The 22,516-nt window shown below is 45.1% G+C and overlaps 1 protein-coding gene across 2 annotated transcripts in view; it reads left to right on the top strand.

The window, feature by feature from the left end:
- Positions 1 to 6,239: 6,239 nt before the first annotated feature.
- GMIP (GEM interacting protein) overlaps positions 6,240 to 22,516 on the top strand; it is a 71,150-nt gene continuing 54,873 nt past the window's right edge. The window contains exons 1-4 of one of the 2 annotated variants that reach the window (XM_083185030.1): positions 6,240 to 6,712; positions 7,658 to 7,795; positions 20,861 to 20,954; positions 21,037 to 21,112. In XM_083185030.1, the coding sequence (XP_083041156.1) occupies positions 6,529 to 6,712; positions 7,658 to 7,795; positions 20,861 to 20,954; positions 21,037 to 21,112 (492 nt within the window). In that variant the 5' untranslated portion in view covers positions 6,240 to 6,528. Of the gene's footprint in view, positions 6,713 to 7,657; positions 7,796 to 18,899; positions 19,016 to 20,860; positions 20,955 to 21,036; positions 21,113 to 22,516 lie in introns of those variants that run through there. The other variant, XM_083185031.1, reaches the window with a different exon arrangement.

Below are 22,516 nucleotides of genomic sequence, written 5' to 3'. Positions count from 1 at the left end.
CAAATAAAAAATAATTTTTGTGTAAAATGAAACTCATGAGCAAAAGAAGAAACTCGATGGGTGGACCTGTATACACTGTGCTATTACAAATCACTCTTTTAATAGCATCCAGGCCTGCCTGATTTTGTATGTTGGTGTAAAGACTTGTGATGTCACAGGTCACTAATATGCAACCTGTAGGGGGAGTACCGTATTCCTTAATACGTTTGAGGAAGTCTGTGGTATCCTTTAATACAGTGGGTACCTCACTGACAATAGTTTGTAAAAAATAATCAGCGTACTGAGAGAGAGTCTGACATAATGATCCCCTCGAGGAGATTATGGGCCTACCAGGGGGCCTAATCAGGGTTTTATGTATCTTGGGGAGGATATAGAGCAATGGGGTGATAGGATGCTCCTGCGTAAGAAATTCCACAGTCGCATCATCTATCCACCCATATATGGTACTCTTTACCTAGAAGGGCGCCAGCGATTGAAATCGCGGGCGTCGGGGGTAAAAATCGCGGTCATCGCGGGTAAATCGGGATGACCGCGATGACCGCGATGACCGCGATTTTCCTATAGGGAACAATGTTAAAAAGACTGATTGACCGCGATTTTACTGTTAAATGCCTCAATGGACCCGATTTGGCCATAGGAATCAATGTTAAATGGGCCACAGAGCCCAAATAGGCCCAATTGACCCTTAAATGTCCCCCCCAATTTTTAACGCCACCCCACGATCCACGCCAACCCGAAGCGTGGCGAGCGCAGCGAGCCCGCGAGGGGCGGCGGTACGCGTCCTCCGACCTTTTCATGCCCTACTATCCACTAGGGCGTGGAGTGAGAATAGAATAGTGTGGCGAGCGCAGCGAGCCACCGAGCCCGAAGCGTGGCGAGCGCAGCGAGCCCCGCGAGGGGACGCGGATACCTTCACAGGTAGACGTGTCCCCTCGCGGGCTTCACAGGTGTCGGCGTCGCCACGGACACCTGTGAAGCCCGCGAGGGGACGCGTATAACTGTGAAGGTATCCGCGTCCCCTCGCGGGGCTCGCTGCGCTCGCCACGCTTCGGGCTCGGTGGCTCGCTGCGCTCGCCACACTATTATATTCTCACTCCACGCCCTAGTGGATAGTAGGGCATGAAAAGGTCGGAGGACGCGTACCGCCGCCCCTCGCGGGCTCGCTGCGCTCGCCACGCTTCGGGTTGGCGTGGATCGTGGGGTGGCGTTAAAAATTGGGGGGGACATTTAAGGGTTAATGGGCTCTGTGGCCCATTTAACATTGATTCCTATGGCCAAATCGGGTCCATTGAGCCATTTAACAGTAAAATCGGGTCCATCGCGCCTTTTAACATTGATTCCTATGGGAAATCGGGAGCATCGCGTCGCGGGCATCGCGGGTACATTTATGGCCGGCCGCGACGCGACCGACACGATTTCCATGTTTAACATGGGTTTCAATGGGAAATCGCGGTCATCGCGTCGGTCGCGTCGCGGGCAGACATAAATGTACCCGCGATGGCCGCGACGGGTGCCCATCTAAGTAAAGAGTACCATATATATATATATATACATACATATCCCAGTAATTATAAAACATATGTGATACTATATTTGTGAAAGATTTTTAATGATGTGACAATAAAGGAACAAAAGTTTTTAAAGTAAAATTATAATGTGGAAGGAAGAGTGCATTCAAATAAACTGGTTCTCTTTTCTTCTTAATGTGAATTTGATGTACAGCTGAACCAGTGGGTAGCACCGAATCTGACAAATAAGCATATGTTGACATGATAATATTCTCCTCCCACCAAAATGACTAGCACCTACAGTGCGGAAATCCCCTGTTTGTGATAATGTTATAGGCTGTGTTTGAAAAATGATGGAGCTGATTTGTTGATCGTTTATCTCTCTCCAAGGCTAAGTACATCTCCCCCCCCCCCCCCCTAGACAATTAAGAACAGGATAATACCACCAGTATCTGCATAATTAATGTTTAGATTCTTGTGTTGCGATTTATTTTTGGAATCAACTTACACCTTTCACACCAGAAAACTGGTTCCGGCACATTCACATTAAACCAGGGTTGCCCATTATACAGAAGGCAACCTGGGTTTAACCTTTCTTATAACCAGATTGCTCAACCCAGGTTTTAAGGTTTGTGTGCATCACACCGCACGTTGACCTGGCTACAATCGGGATCCGACTCGAGTTATTTGGCGATGTGAAATGGGTAATGGAAACATAGAATATTGTTCACTATCCAAACCCAATATATGAGTTATTAATCAGGAGTCAGAAATTTAAGCAACTGATCTATACCCAGAAGCATCATCATGGGATTCAGAGTGCAGTCCAGTAACTGCAGATTAGACAGGCGTGGAGAGGGACAGTGCACTTAGCTAAGTTATGTTCTACTGCACCTGAAAGCTAAAATAATAATAATAATAATAATAATAATAATAATAATCATTGCTACACACTCCACTTGATCTCTGCCACCAATGGCATAGCCATTGATGTTTTTTAATCATTAATAATCAATGGCCATAATTGCAGTAGGTAGCAGGAGTTTTCCTAGTCCTTAAAGAAAGAAAAGGCATGGAATTAAGAGTGTCAGTGATGAGTGTGGATTCTTAGGTCAACAGTGTCTAGGTTGACCACTTACCTGTCCTGCAACATCAGGTTTTCTAGTTGTTCTTGTATTGTGGAGCTGATGTAGGATGTTGCTATTTTGGATCTTGACAGCTGGCCACATCTCCTCAAGTCAGAACTCTTCCTTACCTCAGGTGACTCTGGAAGCCAATCTGTGACCTGAATTCCCTATGTAAACCCTTTCAGTACACCAGCTTTGCTGAAATCCTGGCTCATGTTTAGCAGATCCTAGTTTCACTACAGTTCAGTTCATATGCCTTCATCTTAGTACTGCTGTGATATTCTGTACTGTTTAATCTTCCACCTACAGTATGTGAATCATCTTATATAACTTCAGTGTGTTCTTTCCTGCTGTTTTCAAGTTCTACAGTATTTGAATAATATCAGTGATTTACCAGTTCTTCCACTCTCTGGAATTGTGCACTATTCATACTGCAGGTTACCAGCATTACAGTGTACAAGTTATCCTCTGATATTCCTGCAAACAAGTTATTAAATTGCTCTGTGTGCTAGTTCTGACCTACCTCTGCATACTCATTCAACTGGACATTATCATCTCAATTCCATGGTGCAAGCACAGTGCGTTCCTGTTATATCCATCATTACCCTGCAGTAAGCACATACAATATTTTATTAATTTCCTTACCTTGCTACCACACTACAAGCACTTTGTCCACCTTATATATCACTAGTCTCAGTCCAGTGTCAAACTCTTGTACCATTGGTTCCAGTTCTCTAGATCTCATCTCACTGGTTCCAGCCCAGTGTACAGATCCAACAGTTTTGGCCTGGCGTTATGTTCAATGAGCAATATATTTCTAGGTTTATTAAAAGGGGGATATTTTTTCCGTTTGTTTGCCGTGGGTGCGCGTACCCTGCTTCTGCACATGTGCAGAAATTACCCTGCACATGTGTAGACGCAAAATATCTGACCCCTTACGAACGAAGGGGTCCATACGACCGGACCTGAATAAAATCCTAAATGTGTGCAAAACAAAACAAAAAAAAAATGGTTGTGATGGGCTGTTCAAGCCAGTTTCACTGTCCATGGTCTCAGAAAGTAAAGCCTGAGATCAGCATTTGCATATTATAGATCCTGCCGTACCAACAAGATGCAGTTCAAATCCCTGCAGTCAGGATGCTGGCGTTCAGTATACTTAAGCTGGAATACGAACAGCCGGGATCCCCATCAGTATGTGGGTGGGCTAGCTTGCGGAAGGGTGGTTTAGGTTTAGACACTAGTGTGTGTGTGTGGGGGCTTAGTGATAGGCTGCAGAGGTCAAAAGGTTAGGGCTACATTTACAAGGGAGGGTTAGACAATGGGGTACGGTGGTTAGACACTAGTTGGGAGGGTTAGGGTCAGGCTGCATAAGTAGGATTAGGCTGTGGGGTGGGAGCAGATAGGTTATACACTAGTGGGGGGGATAGTGTTTGGCTGCTGCAAAGGAGGCATAGGGTGGAAGGTGGAGAGGTTTAGGGAGCTACATAACCCATGACAGGATTCTCAATATGGGATGCTGGGGTCAGTCTTTTGACCACTGACATTTCCACCACTGGGATATCATATTTATCCTGTACCAACGGCGGTTGCTTTAGTGAATGCAGCTGTGTCCAGCTTTGGATCAAGCCCTAAGGTTTTTTCTTTTTGTTTAACCCTTTTGAGTGCCACGTGATCAAAATAGAAAAATAGAAGTCAAAATTGCAAAGCAAACATTTTTATTCATCATAATGACCTGTAATGTTTGCCTTATATAGGAAATATAATCTTTTTTTACACAACATTTTTTATTTGAATTTATATATAGGGGTCAGGCTTTCGCTCTCAACACTCCACTGAGACAGCACTGACTAAAGTTGTGAATGATCTGGTAACTGCTAAGTCTAAAGGCCATTAGTCACTACTTATTCTTCTTGATCTTTCTGCTACGTTTGACACCGTCGATCACACTCTTCTCTTACAAACACTACACTCCCTAGGTCTTAATGATACAGCCCTTTCCTGGTTCTTGTCTTACCTATCTGATGGCTCTTTCCGTGTTCGCTTCTCTGACTCTACTTCCTCTTTAATAACTCTGTCAGTCGGAGTTCCGCAAGACTCAGTCTTATGTCCTCTGCTTTTCTCAATCTATCCCTCATCTCTTGGCAAACTCATCAGCTCTTTCAGATTTCAGTAACACTTATATGCGAATGATACTCAAATCTATCTATCAACCCCAGAGTTGTCAACAGTGGTTTTGGGCCGAGTCTCTGAATGTCTCTCTGCCATCTCATCTTGGATGTCTTCTCGCCAACTCAAACTCAATATTTCCAAAACGGAATTACTTATATTCTCACCAGCCAAGAACAGTTACCATCCTGATATCTCCATCACTGTTGACAACTCAACAATCTACCCTACCCCCACAAGCTTGTTGCCTAGGGGTCATCCTCTACTCTGAACTGTCCTTTCTTTCCTGCATTCAATCTGTCTCCAAATCATGTAACTGGTCATCCCAAGAACAAACTCTTGCCATTGCAATCCATTTTAAATGCTGCTGCTAGGCTGATCTTCCTAGCAAGATGCTCATCGTCAGCTGATCCGCTTTGCCAGTCCCTCCATTGGTTACCTATAACTTACCGTATTCAATATAAAACACTTCTACTCGCATATAAAGCTATTAAACATACTGCACCAGCATATATCCCTTTACTTATCACAGAATATCTCCCATCTCAACCAATCTGCTCTGCACAGGATCTGTGTCTCTCTTCTGCACGGATCCCTAGCTCCCATTCACTATTACAGGACTTTCATCGGGCTGCTCCTATCCTATGGAATACCCTTCCACGCACAATAAGACTCTCCACTAGCCTCCAAACTTTCAAGCGTCCCCTGAAAACTCACCTCTTCAGGCAAGCCTATAAATAAATAAATAAATAAAATATAACAAATGTAAGGGGAACCTGGTATTTTTATCAGATATTTTGAACATAGCTCACAGAGATATTGACATTCAAATGGTTAATTGTATTTCCCCACAGCTATATAATGTGTGTGTTTATACCATCTAAATCACTGGATACAGTATTACATTATACTGAATGTAAATTTGAATTGTCATTATTGTCGATGCATAAGAATGAATGCAAAATCCGGAAATGATTACATTTCTCCCCCCGGTTTGCACTAATAGCTGTGACAGGAGGTTCCAGGAAGCCATCCAGCAGGTGACTGGATGGGGAGTAGTTAATGGAGATGCTGTATGATTTATTCTTCCCTATCCTGCAGAGCAGGTTATTTTCAATTTGTGGTATAATTAAACCCCAGCACACACCCATTACAGGAACTTAACCCTTGATGTAAATAATTGAATATGAATCGTGTGGCATAAATGAAGATTACTGGACTTTGCAAAATACGTCTGGGGATTAATCCATTCACCTGAATCTGTGCGGAATTGGGGAGTCTTGCCTGTCACACTGGTGATATTTTCTGGTACGGTCTCTCTCCATGTTACTCATTGCTTATTGAACAGCAGTCACAGAGTTATTAGGGAGTTTCCTTATCTCACCCACATTGGTTTGATTCCCTCAGTATTCCACTTACAGCTTCTCAGCATCTTTTTTTCAGTCCAGCTAGGCAGAATGTTTGTCAGGATTACAGACTGCAGCTAGTGTCAGGTGTGCAGGCGGAGAGCGAAAGCTAGAGAATAGGCGATTGTCACCTTTGTAGATTAGAAAAAATGAACACAAAGGGCATGATTCCGAGTCAGACGAATGATTAGAGCGTCAGTTCTGCAGCTCAGTCCATTAGTTAAGGAAGAGAAGAAGAGGACAGTGAAAGGCAAAATGAGTGTTTCTTTGAGACAGTGAGGAAAATCTGCGTTGGTGAGTGAAAACCTTCCACTTCAGGACATGAATTGTGCAGGGGAGTTTGGGGCTCTTCTAGGTGAGTGCTATCTCTCAGCTCTCTGCTACTCAACATGGATGGGGTGTTATGGTCCCACGGTGAATTCTCCTCAATTGCTCCAGTTCTGCTCCCGGCTCAGGAAAGTAGACCAGAAGCTACAAGAGATGAGAGACATCTACCAGGGGTCAGGTGAGAGGTGAAGGGCTGAAGAGAACATTATTAGGTGACACTCAGAGGGATGTGGGAAAGGTACATTTATCAGAAGGCATATTGATAAAACACTATAGGCTTGGGGTAACTTGATGCTGAAGTCATTGTTTACTTGGGGTCGTTATGAGATGTTGTAAATATAATTATAAGGAATCAACAACATCACTTGAAATTAACACATCAATATCTTAAACTAGACCTATTACTTAAAATAATATTGAAAGCCCATTTTAAATATATTTTTATTGAAGCACCAAATGCAACATATACAGAATAAGAAGATGCAATAAAATTCAAAATTGTGACCCCCCCCCCCCCCGCCCCCATCCAGCCTAATTTCGTCTAAGGACAGTGTGTCTATATACTGTATTAACATTGTCTAATGTTATGGGTGGATCCACACCTATTAGTCGCAACAGTTACCATGATGTGTTTTTGTGACCCGAATGGATTTGATTTCTCATTTCCAATGATAGAGTCATGATATAAGTTTCCCATGTGGAAAAAAAAATGAAAGCCCAATTCTAAGATTATTTAGCCTATGAATACTCTAGAACTCATGCCTTAGCGATATTACTAGTTAATAACAAATTGATAAATGTTTACTTTCATTTCTCAGTAATATTAATATTTACTAGTGAATTGGTAGACTACAGTACATACCCTTTCAGCCTGCAGACTTTCGCTGTTTAGGAGGACAGATCCACTTTATTAATATACAAAGTTATTAGACAGTAATACGCTGTTAGACTCAGTGCAGTTGCTAATGCTTATGTGTATTAGATGAAGATCATAACTACAGTATATAGAGGTGAATGATATTTGATGATGTCACTTGATACCTGCTTATTAGTTCTTCCATCACACTTGCTTATTTTATCCTTATTCTCTCCCCTCCTCTCTTTTCCACCATTTCCCTACCAGGTTCTCCCTCTTGTGACTACACTGAGCTGAAGTTATCGGAGTTACTCCAGTCTGTTGTATTCCTGCTCTTCAAACATCCGACACTCAAAACTCACTGTGTACAAGAGGCATTGACCAACCTTATAAACAGAGTGCGAGGTATGCACACAATATATTGATCTGTAATCTCTGCTACATGTACATACTTTGTTCTGTACTACATACTATATCGCCATACACAGCACTGTACCGGTACACCACCAATAATCCAGCACACTTGGTTGCAGCACATTATCCATTTGTCCAGATTAATGGTGATATATACCGGCTGCTTAAAACAGATGCACAGTTTCAATCACTTGTCTAGTGCATCTGACAAAGCATTACCCATAATACACATGTGCATTGTGGGTCCTGCACATGCGCAAAGTACTGAACCTATTAGCAGCAGTAAATTGTCACTACTGATTGGATATCCCACAATGGGGCAGATTTATTAAGCTTGGAGAAGAGATAAACTGGAGATAAAGCGGAGAAAAGGTAAAAGGAGATAATGCACCAGCCAATCAACTCCCAACTGTCTTTTTCAAACACAGCTGATTGGCTGGTGCTTTATCTCCTTTTACCTTTTCTCTGCTTTATCTCCAGTTTATCTCTTCTCCAAGCTTAATAAATCTGCCCCAATATCTCCACAAATGGCAGTGTACTACATATTATGGGGGGGATCTATTTAACCCTGATGCATTTTTTACCTCTAAAAGTGTCTTGCATCATGATTTTTGACCAATGGTCATTATTGTGGCATCCAATTAGAGTCCTTTGCCTATGATGGATCCAAGATATGTTCCTGATTCCATGAGTCATCATGGCTCCGGTAGTCACTTATTGGGGATTATGCTTCATGTGCACAAGGCACGTGAACCAAAATACATGATAGCTGCCAGAATCGAGGGATATGTAAATGGCATGGGAGATAAGAGGATAGCCTGTTAATAGTGGTAAAGTACTGCTACTAATAGTATATTTCCATAAACTGCATTGTACTACATACTAAATCACCATAATTGTACTTTACTACATACCATGGGTGGAATGTACCAACCTCTTGCAGTACATCCCACCATACATTGCGCTGACACTAGCCACATTTGTAGTAGGCTAGCATATGAGATTAGTAACTCAATAAGCAGTTCTCCCGATAGGACCTGTACTTTGCTATCAGTGGCAATCCCTGGACTTTCAGGTTTATGACCCGGGAGTCTGTTTGCGTACGCAGGGCATCTGGGGAAGTGTCACACTTATACCCCTTTCACACCAAGAAGGAAATTACCGGGTTAAAGCTAGTAATTTGCTGAGGAACCCGGGTTTTTCGGTGGTGTGAAAGGGTCAACATGGGTCTTAAATCCCGGCACTTCGACCCTGGTCAAGAGCAGGATTTAAGACCCGTATTGACCGTTTCACACCACCAAAAAAAAACAGGTTCTTTAGCAAATTACCGGTAATTTACAGGTGGTGTGAATGGAGTCTGGCTGCACCCGGCAAAATGACCCGGCACTCAAAAATGCCAGGTAATTGTCAGGTGGCCGATGTGAAAGGGGTATAAGTGGGTATTCCATGCCGGCCGCTATTTCCAACAGGGGAAATAGCACCCACCGCCTACTCAATGCGGCTGTTTCCAACAGCATTGAATGCAGATTCTAACACAACAGATCCAACTTAAAAACAAGTTGGATCTGTTCTGTCAGAAACGGATGTGGATTGTTGAATTTGCGGCCGTTTTTCATCAATCTGCAGCCGATTTTGCCGGCGCACCCATTTTTCAACACTCGACTGGCAAAACATTGAATTCCGCCTGTCGAGTATCTGTCAAGCGGAGTGAAAACAGCCTGGGATTCCAACTGTTGGGACTTTTCCATCAGTCAGAAATCCGGATTGAATGCCCCCCTTCAGGGCCAGATTAAGGCCCTGATGGGCCTGGAGCTGATATTGATAAAAGGCCTATTACTGTGACTGTGTCCCACTCACCTTCCTTCACAGACCCCAATGGCCCTCCCTTCTACTTAGATGGGCTGACAAATCACTCACAGCACATATTGAGCAGTGTATATGCCCAATATGCAGTGCCTGCGGTTGCTAATGATGTCGTCAGGTTTGATGTGCTGCACATCAAAATTGACAATATCACCAGGGACACCATGTAGGCTAATGAAGGACAGAACAGTGATCATTCCATCCTTCATTAACATTGCTCAATGTGTTCCCACATGTCACCATATCTGCTGGGTACACATCGCTTCACTGTACCCAGCCACTAATAAAATTATCTGAACAGCAGCACTGTCCCCTTAGGGGGAACAGGAGAAAAAGTGAGTGGAGTGAATGGCAAAGAGTGTCAGGCTGTTTCAGCCGTATGCAAATTCGTGTTCCGGAGGGTAATTTACAAAGCAGTCAAATACGACTGCTTTGTAACCCTCCGATGGCGTAAACATTCGTATTAGCCTCCGTATAAAAAAAAATCAGGAAACCCGGGGCCGGGGCTGGTTCCCAAAATACGGGGGACAAAATGACTAGGGGTCCCCCGTATTTTAAGAACCAGCCCCAGGCCCAACCAGCCAGCAGGGTAATGTCACAGCCGGGGGACACTTATTAGATAAGTTCCCGCGGCCAGGGGTCCTGGGGGACAGGGGACCCCCCAATAAAGGGGTCCCCCCCTCCAGGACTTACCTGACCAGGCTGACTGGTCAGTAGGGTTAATGTTTTGGCAGGTGACCCTGGGCTGTGGTCACCGGGCTGATTCAGTGTAAAAAGATAGAATAAACCATTGGATTTTGCTGTGGAACCAGGCTCGGACTGGCCTGGGGGGGAACCGGGGGATTCCCCGGTGGGCCCCTGTCATCTAAGACCCCGCCCACTTTTACAGTGGGGCGTGGCCTAACGCTTCACAATATGCCGCCAGGTAGTCAATAGCTAGATGACTTACCCGGCGGCGGGGCAGGCAGCTGGAGGCGGAGGGTGGGGGGCGTGCAGCTGGAGGCGGAGGGTGCGGGCAGTGAGACGTGCTGCTGCCATGTAAAATTCACGTCTCACGCTTGACCGCTAGCCAATGGGCGCTTGCGGTCCAGCAGCCAATCAACTGGTGGCTGCTGGACCGCGAGCGCCTATTGGCTAGCGGTCCAGCACGTCTCACTGAGTTTCTCGCAGACACAGCGGGGAGCGGGGGACTCAGGGCCCAGCACGCAGCATGCAACACAGGCAGGGGGAGAGGTGAAGTGAGCAGCTAACCGGCGGCTGGCTCACCCACCCACCCTGCTGCAAGCTGCACCCACCCACCCTGCTCCAAGCTGCACCCACCCACCTACCCACCCTGCACCCATCCACCTACCCACCCTGCTGCACCTACCCACCTATCCACCCTGCACCCATCCACCTACCCACCCTGCACCTACCCACCCTGCTGCACCTACCCACCCTGCACACATCCACCTACCCACCCTGCACCCACCCAACTACCCACCCTGCACCCACCCACCTACCCACCCTGCTGCACCCACCCTGCACCCACCCACCCTGCTGCACCCACCCTGCACCAAGCGGCACCCACCCACCCTGCTCCAAGCTGCACCCACCTACCCACCCTGCTCCAAGCTGCCCCCACCCACCCTGCACCAAGCTGCACCCACCCACCCTGCTGCAACCCACCCTGCTGCACCCACCCTGCTGCACATGACTGCAACCCACCCTCCCTGCTGCACCCTCCCTCCCTGCTGCACACTACCGCTCCCTCCATGCTGCACACTACCGATCCCACCCTCCCTCCCTGTTGCACACCACCACCGCTACCACCCTCCCTCTCTGTTGCACACCACCACCGCTCCCACCCTCCCTCTCTGTTGCACACCACCACCGCTCCCACCCTCCCTCCCTGTTGCACATCACCACCGCTCCCACCCTCCCTCCCTGCTGCACACACCACCGCTCCTACCCTCCCTCCCTGCTGCACACCACCGGCGGTGCGCTGAATTGAAAATACCGGCCGGGAGCAGGCCGCTGCACAGTTCTGTCCACCTTGGCAACAAGCAAATTCAGACCCCCTTGGCATCGAGCATGAAGCCCCTGGCATTGAGCATGTAGGTAAGTGGCACTTATGTGTCAAATGTGTAATGGGCGTTGCGGTGTGTTATATAGTATGTCATGGGCATTGCAGTGTGTTATATAGTATGTCATGGGCATTGCAGTGTGTTATATAGTATGTCATGGGCATTGCAGTGTGTTATATAGTATGTCATGGGCATTGCAGTGTGTTATATAGTATGTCATGGGCATTGCAGTGTGTTATATAGTATGTCATGGGCATTGCGGAGTGTTATATATAATGTCATGGGCATTGCGGTGTGTTCTTTAGTATGTCATGGGCATTGCGGTGTGTTATTTAGTATGTCATGGGCATTACGGTGTGTTATTTAGTATGTCATGGGCATTGCGGAGTGTTATATAGTATGTCAATTGGCATTGCGGAGTGTTATATAGTATGTCATGGGCATTGCGGAGTGTTATATAGTATGTCATGGGCATTATGTGTGCTACATATTGTGCAATTGTCATCACAGTGTGCGGCGTAATATGTAATTGTCATCACAGTGTGCGGCGTAATGTGTAATTGGTATCAGGGATAAACAGTGTATAATGATTTAAGTAGCATGTCATTGTTTGGTCTTTATCTGTGAGGCGCACTAAGTCACTGTGTGGCCTTCAGCCCGCCAACTTAAGTGCGGGAATTACGCCAAACCCCCTATTTTGGCGCGCCTACGGCGCGCGCAATTTCTTCACTACCATGTTATGTATTTGGGGGGGGGCAGCATTTTTATTTCTTAGCCCTGGGAGCTGAATTGTCTAGAAACTGCCCTGGACCTATGTGCTGTATTATATGTGGGGGGACCTACGTGCTCTACTATCATCTGTGTGTGGAGGACCTATGTGCTGTAATATCTGGGGGGGCTATTTGCTGTATTATTATCTGTGGGACCTATGTGCTTTATTATCAGGGTGGGGGATTTATGGATCAAATGTTACACACCTGCGATTTTGGTCCGATTTTGCCTGATTATCGGCCGAAAGTGCCGAAATCGGATGAAATTGGCCCAAAATTGCATAGTGTATAGCCACTCCTCTCTGGTCAGGTGACCACACCCCTTCAAAAAAGCCACGCCCCTTGGTGGGCCCCTGTGAGTGCATTTCCCTGGTGGGCCCTTCATGCCCCAGTCCGACACTGTGTGGAACTATGAGTCCCAGTAAGCCTGAAATGCATACTGGGACTTGGAGAACCATAAGTCCCAGCATGTGGCCCATTAATGGGCTTGCTGTGACTTTTAGTTCCACAGCAAAACCAATAGTTAAATAAAAACACACTGACAAATGAGAGAAATAAAACTTTAATACACACAGAGCCCATACATACTGATACTTACCTATCTTGAGCCCGTAGGAAGCCCTCAGTCCTGGTCCGGGGGTCCGGTGGTCCTGGTGCTCCAGGTCCGGTGTCCTGGTCCGGTGGTCCTGGTGCTCTGGGTCCGGTGTCCTGGTCCGGGGGTCCTGGTGCTCTGGGTCCGGTGTCCTGGTCCGGGGGTCCGGTTTCCTGGTCCTGGGGTCCGGTGTCCGACGCAATCCATAGGGGAACCTGTGGAAGGAAATTATACTTACAAGTCTCCTATGGCGAAGATCTGTCCTCTTCTATTCTGAAGTAGTCCACGGCTCTTGGCAAAAAAATAAACAGGCATATCGTGAACCAAAACGAACTGAGCAGGAGCCACACGTGTGTTTGTTTAAATTGAGCAGCTACGGCCCCCGAATACCGCTATTGGCCGGCTTGCGGCCTAGCGGCCAATCAGGAGCCGCTAGGCCGCAAGCCTGGCCAATAGCAGTATTCAGGGGCAGAGCCGCACAATGTAAACAAACACACGTGCGGCTCCTGCTCAGTTCATTTTGGTTCGCGATATGCCGTTTTTGGGGGGTTTTTTGCCAAGAGCCGAGGACTTCTTCAGGAGAGAAGAGGACAGATCTTCACCATAGGAGACTTGTAAGTATAATTTCCTTTCACAGATTCCCCTATGGATTGCGTCGGACACCGGACCCCCGGACCAGGACACCGGACCCCCGGACCCGCATGCCTGGACTTGTGGTTCTCCAAGTCCCAGTATGCGTTCCAGGCTTGCTGGGAATCATAGTTCCACAGCAAAACCCAATGGTTTATCTTTTTAAATTGAAGTAGCCCGGTGACCACAGCACCATGATTCAGCCTGGTCAGGTAAGTCCTGGCCAGGCTGACTGGTCAGTAGGGTTAATGTTTAGGCCGCGGGAACTTATCTAATAAGTGTCCCCCGGCTGTGACATTACCCTGCTGGCTGGTTGGGCCTGGGGCTGTTTCTTAAAATATGGGGGACCCCTAGTCATTTTGACCCCCGTATTTTGGGAACTGGAGCCTGCGGCTGGTTTAAAAAAATCGGGGAACCCCTATTTGCCGGATTTCCTGATTTTTTATTACCAGCCCCGGCTCTTTCAGCCTGGTGCTGGTTACGGCTGTGGGGGGGACCCCACGCCATTTTTTCAATGTATTTATTTATTTTTCTATTTTTTGTACACTGAAGCCTGCACGGATCTGACTGATCCATGCAGGGTAAAGCCAAATACGACAAGAAAATCAAGTGTATTTTCCTGCCGTATTTGGCCGGCCATTCGTGGCCGTTTTACGCCAATTAGCGACCGTATTTTCAATATGGCCGCTTACTAAATCTTTTGAATGGTGATTCCTGGCGTATTCTATCGATGGTGTATTCATTCGTATTTGTAAATACAAATAGGAATGTACCATCAATACGAATACGAAAATTCATATTTTTGGCATAGTAAATGCCAAAAATACGAATACGCCCAACAAAAATTGTATTTTCCTATGAAAATACGAGTTTTTTTTCACGAATTCACCTTAGTAAATACAGAGACTTGCTTTCAAAGCTTTTGCTTCAAGCAGGCTTAGCTAGTATTTTCAAATGTACCTTGCGTGATAGAGAAAGTTGTCATATTTGATATAAGCATGCCAAAACCCATGTGAAACATCAAATTGCAGACAACCTTTATGAACCCAATTTCGCAGGCCTGTTTTACCAGTGATCACATCATATTCTAAGGAGAATAAAAAGGCTGCTATAGGTGACCAGCAGAGGATTTGTTTGCAGGGTTATACAAATATTAGGTATAATCTGGCTTCAGCCTTCTTCACACCATCAAAACTGAACTCATCAAAGTAAACAATGGCTGACTGTTAGGTCAAAGGTTCACTTTTGCCATTTTATATTGATCTCTTTGCCTTTTGCAACAGTCTCAACCATTCAGGTCTTCTTTACTCTTCAGTCCATTGGCCTTCAAGACAGTGGCCTCTCCTGGTTCTCCTCCTGTATCTCTGTATCTTCCCACTTCTGCATGTACACATCATTTTTCCTACCTCTATTGATGTCTCTCAATGCACTATTCTTGGCACTCTGCTCATATCTCCTCCTGTTTTGGTCAACTCTAATGTTCCTTTAGTTTCCAGAACCATAGATTGCAGACAAATCTAAATTTTCTCCCCACATTCTTTGGATGATGCAAAATCTATGTCCAACTACTAATCTCACGTCACTTTCCCACAATTCCTCATGGTTGAAATCATGTAAACAGACAAGGGAACGCTATGCCCCTTCCTCCAGAACCTTGCAGGAAGTGGTGCATTTTCCCATGCATACTGGGAGGTTCCTGTTTCACTGAAGACCGGCTAATTATGTTTGTGGTGCAGAATAAACATGTCTTGCTTTACTCCTGAAGTTGTTGCTCCAGTTCTTCTACATCCACATCTACACAGGGAGTAAACACAACCTAGGCCACTCACTTGTTTTTTTCTTTTTACTGGACTAGTGTAACCTCCTCACTGGCCTTTCCCTTACCCATCTTCCTCTATACAATGCTTTCGTAGTGCTATTGATAGACTAATTATCATCCCCCCAACATGTCTCATCTGCTGAACCACCCTGTAATTTCAATACAGAATTCAGTTCACATACAAAGCCCTTTTTAATACATCTCTGACATCATCATGAGTTACGCACCAGCTGACCATTTCACTTCACCTCTGAGCATTGCCCTTTCTCCCCTCTTAAAACCTTTGCTACTTATACTACTACTAAGCGGCATCCCAACAATGTAGCGCCTAACATAACCCAACCAGACTCGCTTCAACTTAACATCAATTACCGTACCCTCTCCTAGACCCTTCAGTCCACTCCCCTAACTGCCACCATAACCCATGTTCACTTGTATCTCACATACACTATATTCATGTCTGTCTAGCTCAAGGGCGTAAGCACCATAGGTACAGGGGGTACAGCTGCTATGGGGCCTAGAGCTGAGGGGGGCTCAGTTGCCTTGTGTAAGTTACATGGTTTTATATATATATATATATATATATATATATATATATATCACCATTGGTTGGTGTATAGGGGCTCTTACAAACTTTTTCTATAGGGCCTTCAAATATGTAGTTGCTCCCCTGGTTTAACTACTTAGTATATCCTCGTTAGGTGTTACACTTACACTTATTGTGGAGAGATGACAATTATTTGACTCTAAAGCACTGAATTATCCAAGCATGACTCATAACTTTGTACAACAAGTCTATCTGTAGTATTCATGTATTATTTATTATGCTTATTTGTATTAATTAATGTTGCCTGAGCTAGAGTATTTATTGTTCAGAATTCAGATTAGATGATTGAAATGTTTGCTAATGTGATCACTTCACTTCTAGCCCACCTCAGGGATGGGCTTCTTTCTTGCTCCTGTCACTGCGTGTCATTCGTGATACATGTGTGTGATAAATAATTTGTTATTGTGTCAGAATTTGCAGTGTTCAAGGTAATTGCACTGTCAGTGCGCGTCACTTACCGTCCTGCTGGTGCATTCTGCGCCGCAGAGTGACCGCTGGTGTTGTTTGGCATGATGTCCCTGTGTCTGTTTCTCATGTGGTTACATGTGCCCGGCGTTGTTTACAAACTGCACTGGACTGCTCACCTATCCAGAAACCCCAGGTGATCACATGATACAGGTAGAACCAGGTAAACTCACTTCCTGGTTTTGTCCAAATCACTGCTGTGGACAGATGCCAATCGACAAGCACTTAGGGGGATATAAGCAGGTCGCCCACAATCCTCTAGCACCTTGGAAATTTGTCTTCATCCTGTGTTTGTTCCAGTGAAGTCCTCCCAAGGGTCCAGGCTCTTTCCATTATACCAGCTTCTCAACTTCTGCTGCTTACCTCCTGGTTATTCTCCTGCCACCAGATTGACTAGCTTTACCATCCCTGCAAGTCTTTGTGCCCGGTCCAGGATTCCTCAGACTAGCATATGCCATCGGTACCCAGTCCGATATTCCTGTACCATTGCTAACCAGCCTGATATACTTGTGCTATTGGTACCTAGTCGGATACTCCTGTACTATTGGTAACCAGCCCGATATACCTGTGCCATAGGTACCCAGCCCGATATACATTTTGCCATCGGTACTCAGCCCGGTACCAGTCCGATACATACCTGTATCATCGGTTCCTAGAATTTCACCATTACCTGAATGGTATGCAGTGAATAGAGAATGTCTAGGTTGACAGTCACTAGGTCGACCACTATTGGTCGACCTTAAAAGGGTTGAAATACCTTAGGTCGACACAAGCATATGGCCGACATATGCAAGGTCAACAGTCAAAAGGTTGACATGACATGTATTTTTTCATACTTTACTATCCAAGTGGGCACACAGTAGACTGAGAATACACTAGTGTGCCGAGGTACCATGAACAAAGCTTGGAGCGCGTGCAGTGGCATAGCTACGTTTTGGGCGCCCCCCCGCTGCCGCCCCATCAAGCACCCACCCCCGCCACCCCGCCACCCCGCCGCCCATGCTAACCCCCTCCCCCCGCCCCCATACAGCAGACAGTTTCAGAGAACTGTGTGCTATATGGGGGCGGCCATTTTGTGGTGGTCCTCATCAGAAGAACAGAGCCGCCAGGACCAGCGAGATACGTAAGTCTGCGGGGGATTGGGGGGGGTGTAACTATAGCACCGCAGCCCCCGGTGATATAGTTACGCCACTGAGTGCGTGAGCCATGAGAGGGGATGTGGTACATATAAACAATGTCCATGTCGACATACAATTACATAGACAACCCAAAAAATCATGAAAAACACATGTCAGCATTTTGACTGTCGACCTTGCCTACAGATGGAGCCGCCGTCTTTTATACAGCTCTTGTGCACCATTCACCGAAGCGCAGAGAATGGGACGCGCGTGCGTGCGAGGTGCTCACGCCCCCATTTGCGGCAATGGATGCGCAGGCCTGTGAGAAGCTCGCGTGTCCCCAACTCGGCAAGCACAGAGTGTTGCTTGGGTGCACCGGCGCTATAGATGATGGCAATTCTATCTGTATGTCAACCATCAGTATATGTCGATATTTTGGAAGTTACGACCTTAGGTATGTCAACCCTTTTTCAGTGTCCACCTAGTAATTTCGTCAATTAGTGGTCGATCTAGTGACCTTTGACCTTGTCTGTCATCGATACTGTAATCCCCTGAACATATCACTTTAAAGACTATTTCTCTGAACTCAAATTGGAATAAGGTAGACTCTGGTAGAGGGCTACGACCTGCCCATCAGGTGGAATTCCTGATGAAGACCACTGGCGGGTTTAGACTCCGCACCTCTTCCAGAGTATTCGCCAAATCCGTGTTCCTGTACCCTCATTGTTCCAGTACTCATTTCCAGTACATATATATCAAGTCTCCCCAGATCCGTTACCTATCCGTGTCTACTGACCCATATCGGTCACAGCCGGAAACACAGCACATCCCAGTCCGGACAGAATAGCAGTAATAAGAAATAATAATTATTAAATCTAAAATCTGATTATTGATAATAATGATGTGATCCAAGGGAGGCAGTTGTCTGTGGCAGTGCTATGCCAGGGGCACCAGAATAAGCTGTTAAACATAATTTCCCTAATTCGGTGATGGCTAATTGTAAGCTGCTCACTTATCTGGTCACATATGAGTTTATGTGGTGTTTGGCAAAGCTGCAAGAGCATATGATCAGTGACTACAGCCTTGGTTCTCTAAATGACATATATAGGCCTATGAGGGTGACTGCCGTGCTCAGCACTCTCTCTTTGCACTTCCTGATGTGATGACTACTGTCAGGAAGCTGTGGGTCTTTGTAACTACATCAGTAAACCCGGGTTCCACAACTGGCAGGGGCGGCCACTCCACCGGGGCCTGGAATAATGGCGTCAGGCATAGGAGGGGGTAAGAAGCCAAATAACCTGCCTCAATACTTATCTTCACTGCCTCTGTCACTCTCGTTGTCTCTGTAGCTCTCTCGTTTCCTATAGCTGTGTGCCACAACCTGTTCCGTTTCATTGTTCATATCCATGCAATGCTTGTAGTCTGTGTTACACAAAGATGCAGTGTATTTACTGTAAATGTGTTATATGCAGGGAAGTACAGTATGCGTGACTATGGGCTTGATCCACTGCAGAAGAAATATATATATATATATATATATATATATATATATATATATATCACAGACATTCTGAGTATGTATATATCATCTTTCATAGATAATCAGATCAGTTATATACAGAGCAGCTAAATATAACACATCTATACTGAGTGTACATGTATTGGACTGTTACATTTTCTCTAAGTGATGCTTTTTGCCACATCCTGCTTCCAGTTTATTAGAGACAGTTGCTAATGTTTTATGTTTCTGCAAAAAATGTATAACTCAAACAGATGGGCGATCTTCCTTATAAATGTGTCACTTTCTCCAGTACAGTGAGAAGAACCTCATAGTTACGGGGGATTTGAATGATTTGATGATAGTATACACACTATTGTGTGACAGTCTCCATACAGGAGGATGTGAGTGTCTCTGGTGATGTCTCAGATACTCAGCAGCTGTTTTATGTGAGGGTCTTGATTCTCATAAATAGCAGGTGGATTTGTATGACTGAAAATGTCATCATGAACAGCATGACTGGCTAGATCAGGGATGGGAAACCTTTCGTCCTCCAGCTGTTGTTGAACTACACTTCCCAGAATGCTTTGCTACAGTTTTAGCATGGCAAAATAGCAAAACTGTAGCAGTGCATGCTGGGATGTGTAGTTCAGCAACAGATGTAGGGCCAAAGGTTCCCCAACCCTGGGCTAGATGGTTATATCAAGTGAAAGACCCAGGGGGTGAGATTTAATAGGATGAGAGATTCAGAAAGTGAGAGATTTGGGAAGAAATCTCCAGTTATTTTAAAGCTGCAATCATTTACACTGCAAAATCAAACTGGTTTTGCAGTGTAAATGATTGCCGCTTTAAAAAAACTAGAGATTTCTTCCCAAATCTCTCACTTTCTGAATCTCTCATCCTATTAAATCTCACCCCCTATGTGTGCCTCTCATAAATACCAAAGAATTGCTATACCCACAAACTCATTGTAAGCAGTGCATACGAATACACATCCAGGCGCAAAGAGCATGAAGCAGTAACAAGGGTAAAACATTTTTGTTGTCTCTTAAATAATCACCATATTGTTTGTGATATAACAGTTGGGCATTTGTAATTCATAATGCTGTACTCTTTTTTTTTTTTTTTTTAAATAAAAGCTTTGAGGCATGCCAGCCTAGCCTCCGGAATGGCGGGGAGGCTCCTGAAAATCCCCCAAGCATATTTAATTAAACCTCCCAATGCCATTGTACGGAGTAGGAGTTATGGGGGGGAGAAGGGGTGTGTTCCTGTGTGATTTGTGCTGTATTGCATCATTCTGCCCCCCCCCCCCCAACACCCCAACACCCCCACACCATGCAATGCCAGTCATCTCGGAATTGCATAGTAGGGTTGGGACCTCAGTGATGCAAATTGCTGCACGGCCAACCGGGCAATAACAATAGTGCCCATGGCATGTGTAATGAAAAATATAAATGGATATATAGATGTAAATATAAATGTATTTTCTCCCCATGGTAACATGAATTGTTCGAGATACAAATCTGCTTGTTTGCTTCACATCAAATCTGAATCAGGCCCTGTGTATGCATATTTCTGTGCCACTGTTATCTATAGTATACTAGTATTAATCAATGTGTTTGTTGTAGACACCAATGCACTGAGAGGGTCCTCAGAGGGTCGGAAAAGATTCAGTGACATTTTCCGCGATCTGGATAACTTGGAGATAAGCCTCGGGAATGAGTATGTATAACCTGCACAAGGGTGATTGTGGGAATTAGGGTGCTGAGGATCCTAGTTACTGATGTCTCTTTTCTTCTCCTAGGACAGTGGACATGTTCGTAAATGATATTGGGTTCACAAACTCTGAGACCCAGCAAGAAGAAGAGGAAGAGCCCTTGGTGAGACACCTAATCACACCATATTGTTTGAGTTTTACAGAGGAGTTATGGATCTATTACTGTGTTTTATAGACACAGAATAAGAGAGGGAGGCAGAAACCAATGTAGGGGGAAATTTACTAAGATGGGAGTTCTCTTGAAGATGTTGCCCATAGCAACCAATCAGATTATATTTATTTTTTTATTTTGCACCTTCTTGAAGTAACATGCTCACTTCCTTTCCTGAGCCCTTAGTCTCATCATCATCATCATGTCTCACCACAAGTGAGGATGAAGTATGAACACTCTTCTCATCCTCCTACTCTACTACCTCTCCTCTTGATCCAATACCCTCATAATTCAGTAAAAATGTGTGTCCTGTGCCTATCCCAAACTTAACTAAAATCTGTAACCTCTCTCTCTCTCTCTACTGGTATATTTCCTTCTTCGTTCAAGCATGCACACATTAGTCCCATTATGAAAAAAAAAACCACAATTCTGATCCAAACTCTCTTTCTAACTACCGTCCTATCTCTCAGCTCCCATGCCTCTCCAAGCTACAGTACTTGAGAGATTTGCCTACACTCGCCTTACACACCTTCTTAACTCCAGAACTTATTGGACCCACTTCAGTCAGGCTATCGCTCTCTTCACTCCACACTGACAGCTAGGGTTACCACCTAGTCCCTTTAATTCCGGACACATATTAATTACACAGGTTCTGTGGCTGGCTGACTTCAAGACTCCACTTCACCTGATTTTAAACTGCCACAGAACCTGTGTAATTAACATGTGTCCGGAATTAAAGGGACTAGGTGGTAACCCTACTGACAGCACTGACTAAAGTAATGAATGATGTGGTCACTGCCAATCTAAAGTTCATTTCTCACTTCTTATTCTTCTAGATCTCTCAGTTGCCTTTCACACTGTTGACCATTCTCTTCTCATACAAACACTGCAATCCATAGGATACAGCCCTTTCTTGGTTCTCATCCTACCTATCTTTCAGTGTTCGCTTCTCTGATTCTACCTCCTCCTCACTACCTCTGTCAGTTGGAGTATCACAAGGCTCAGTCTTAGGTCCTCTGCTTTTCTCAATCTATACCTCATCTCTTGGCAAACTAATCAATTCTTTCAGATGTTTGTATCATCTGTACACTGATAATACTCAAATCTATCTATCTATCCTCCCATGAATTGTCACCATCAGTATTGCTCTGTGTCTCTGAATGTCTTTCTGCCATTTCATCTTGGATGTCATCTCTCCACCTCATACTCCAAAACAGAATTAATTATATTCCCACCAACCAAGAGTACTTACCAACCTGATATATCTATCGCTATTGAAAACACTACAATCAATCCTACTCCACAAACTCGCTGCCTAGGGGTCTTCCTCAACGCTGAACTGTCCTTTATTCCTCA

Source organism: Crinia signifera, chromosome 4 (assembly GCF_055691185.1).
Source record: "Crinia signifera chromosome 4, ASM5569118v1, whole genome shotgun sequence".
NCBI lineage: Eukaryota > Metazoa > Chordata > Amphibia > Anura > Myobatrachidae > Crinia > Crinia signifera.
The sequence above is the reverse complement of the archived record's forward strand: the minus strand, read 5'-3'. Positions and strand labels throughout refer to the sequence as shown.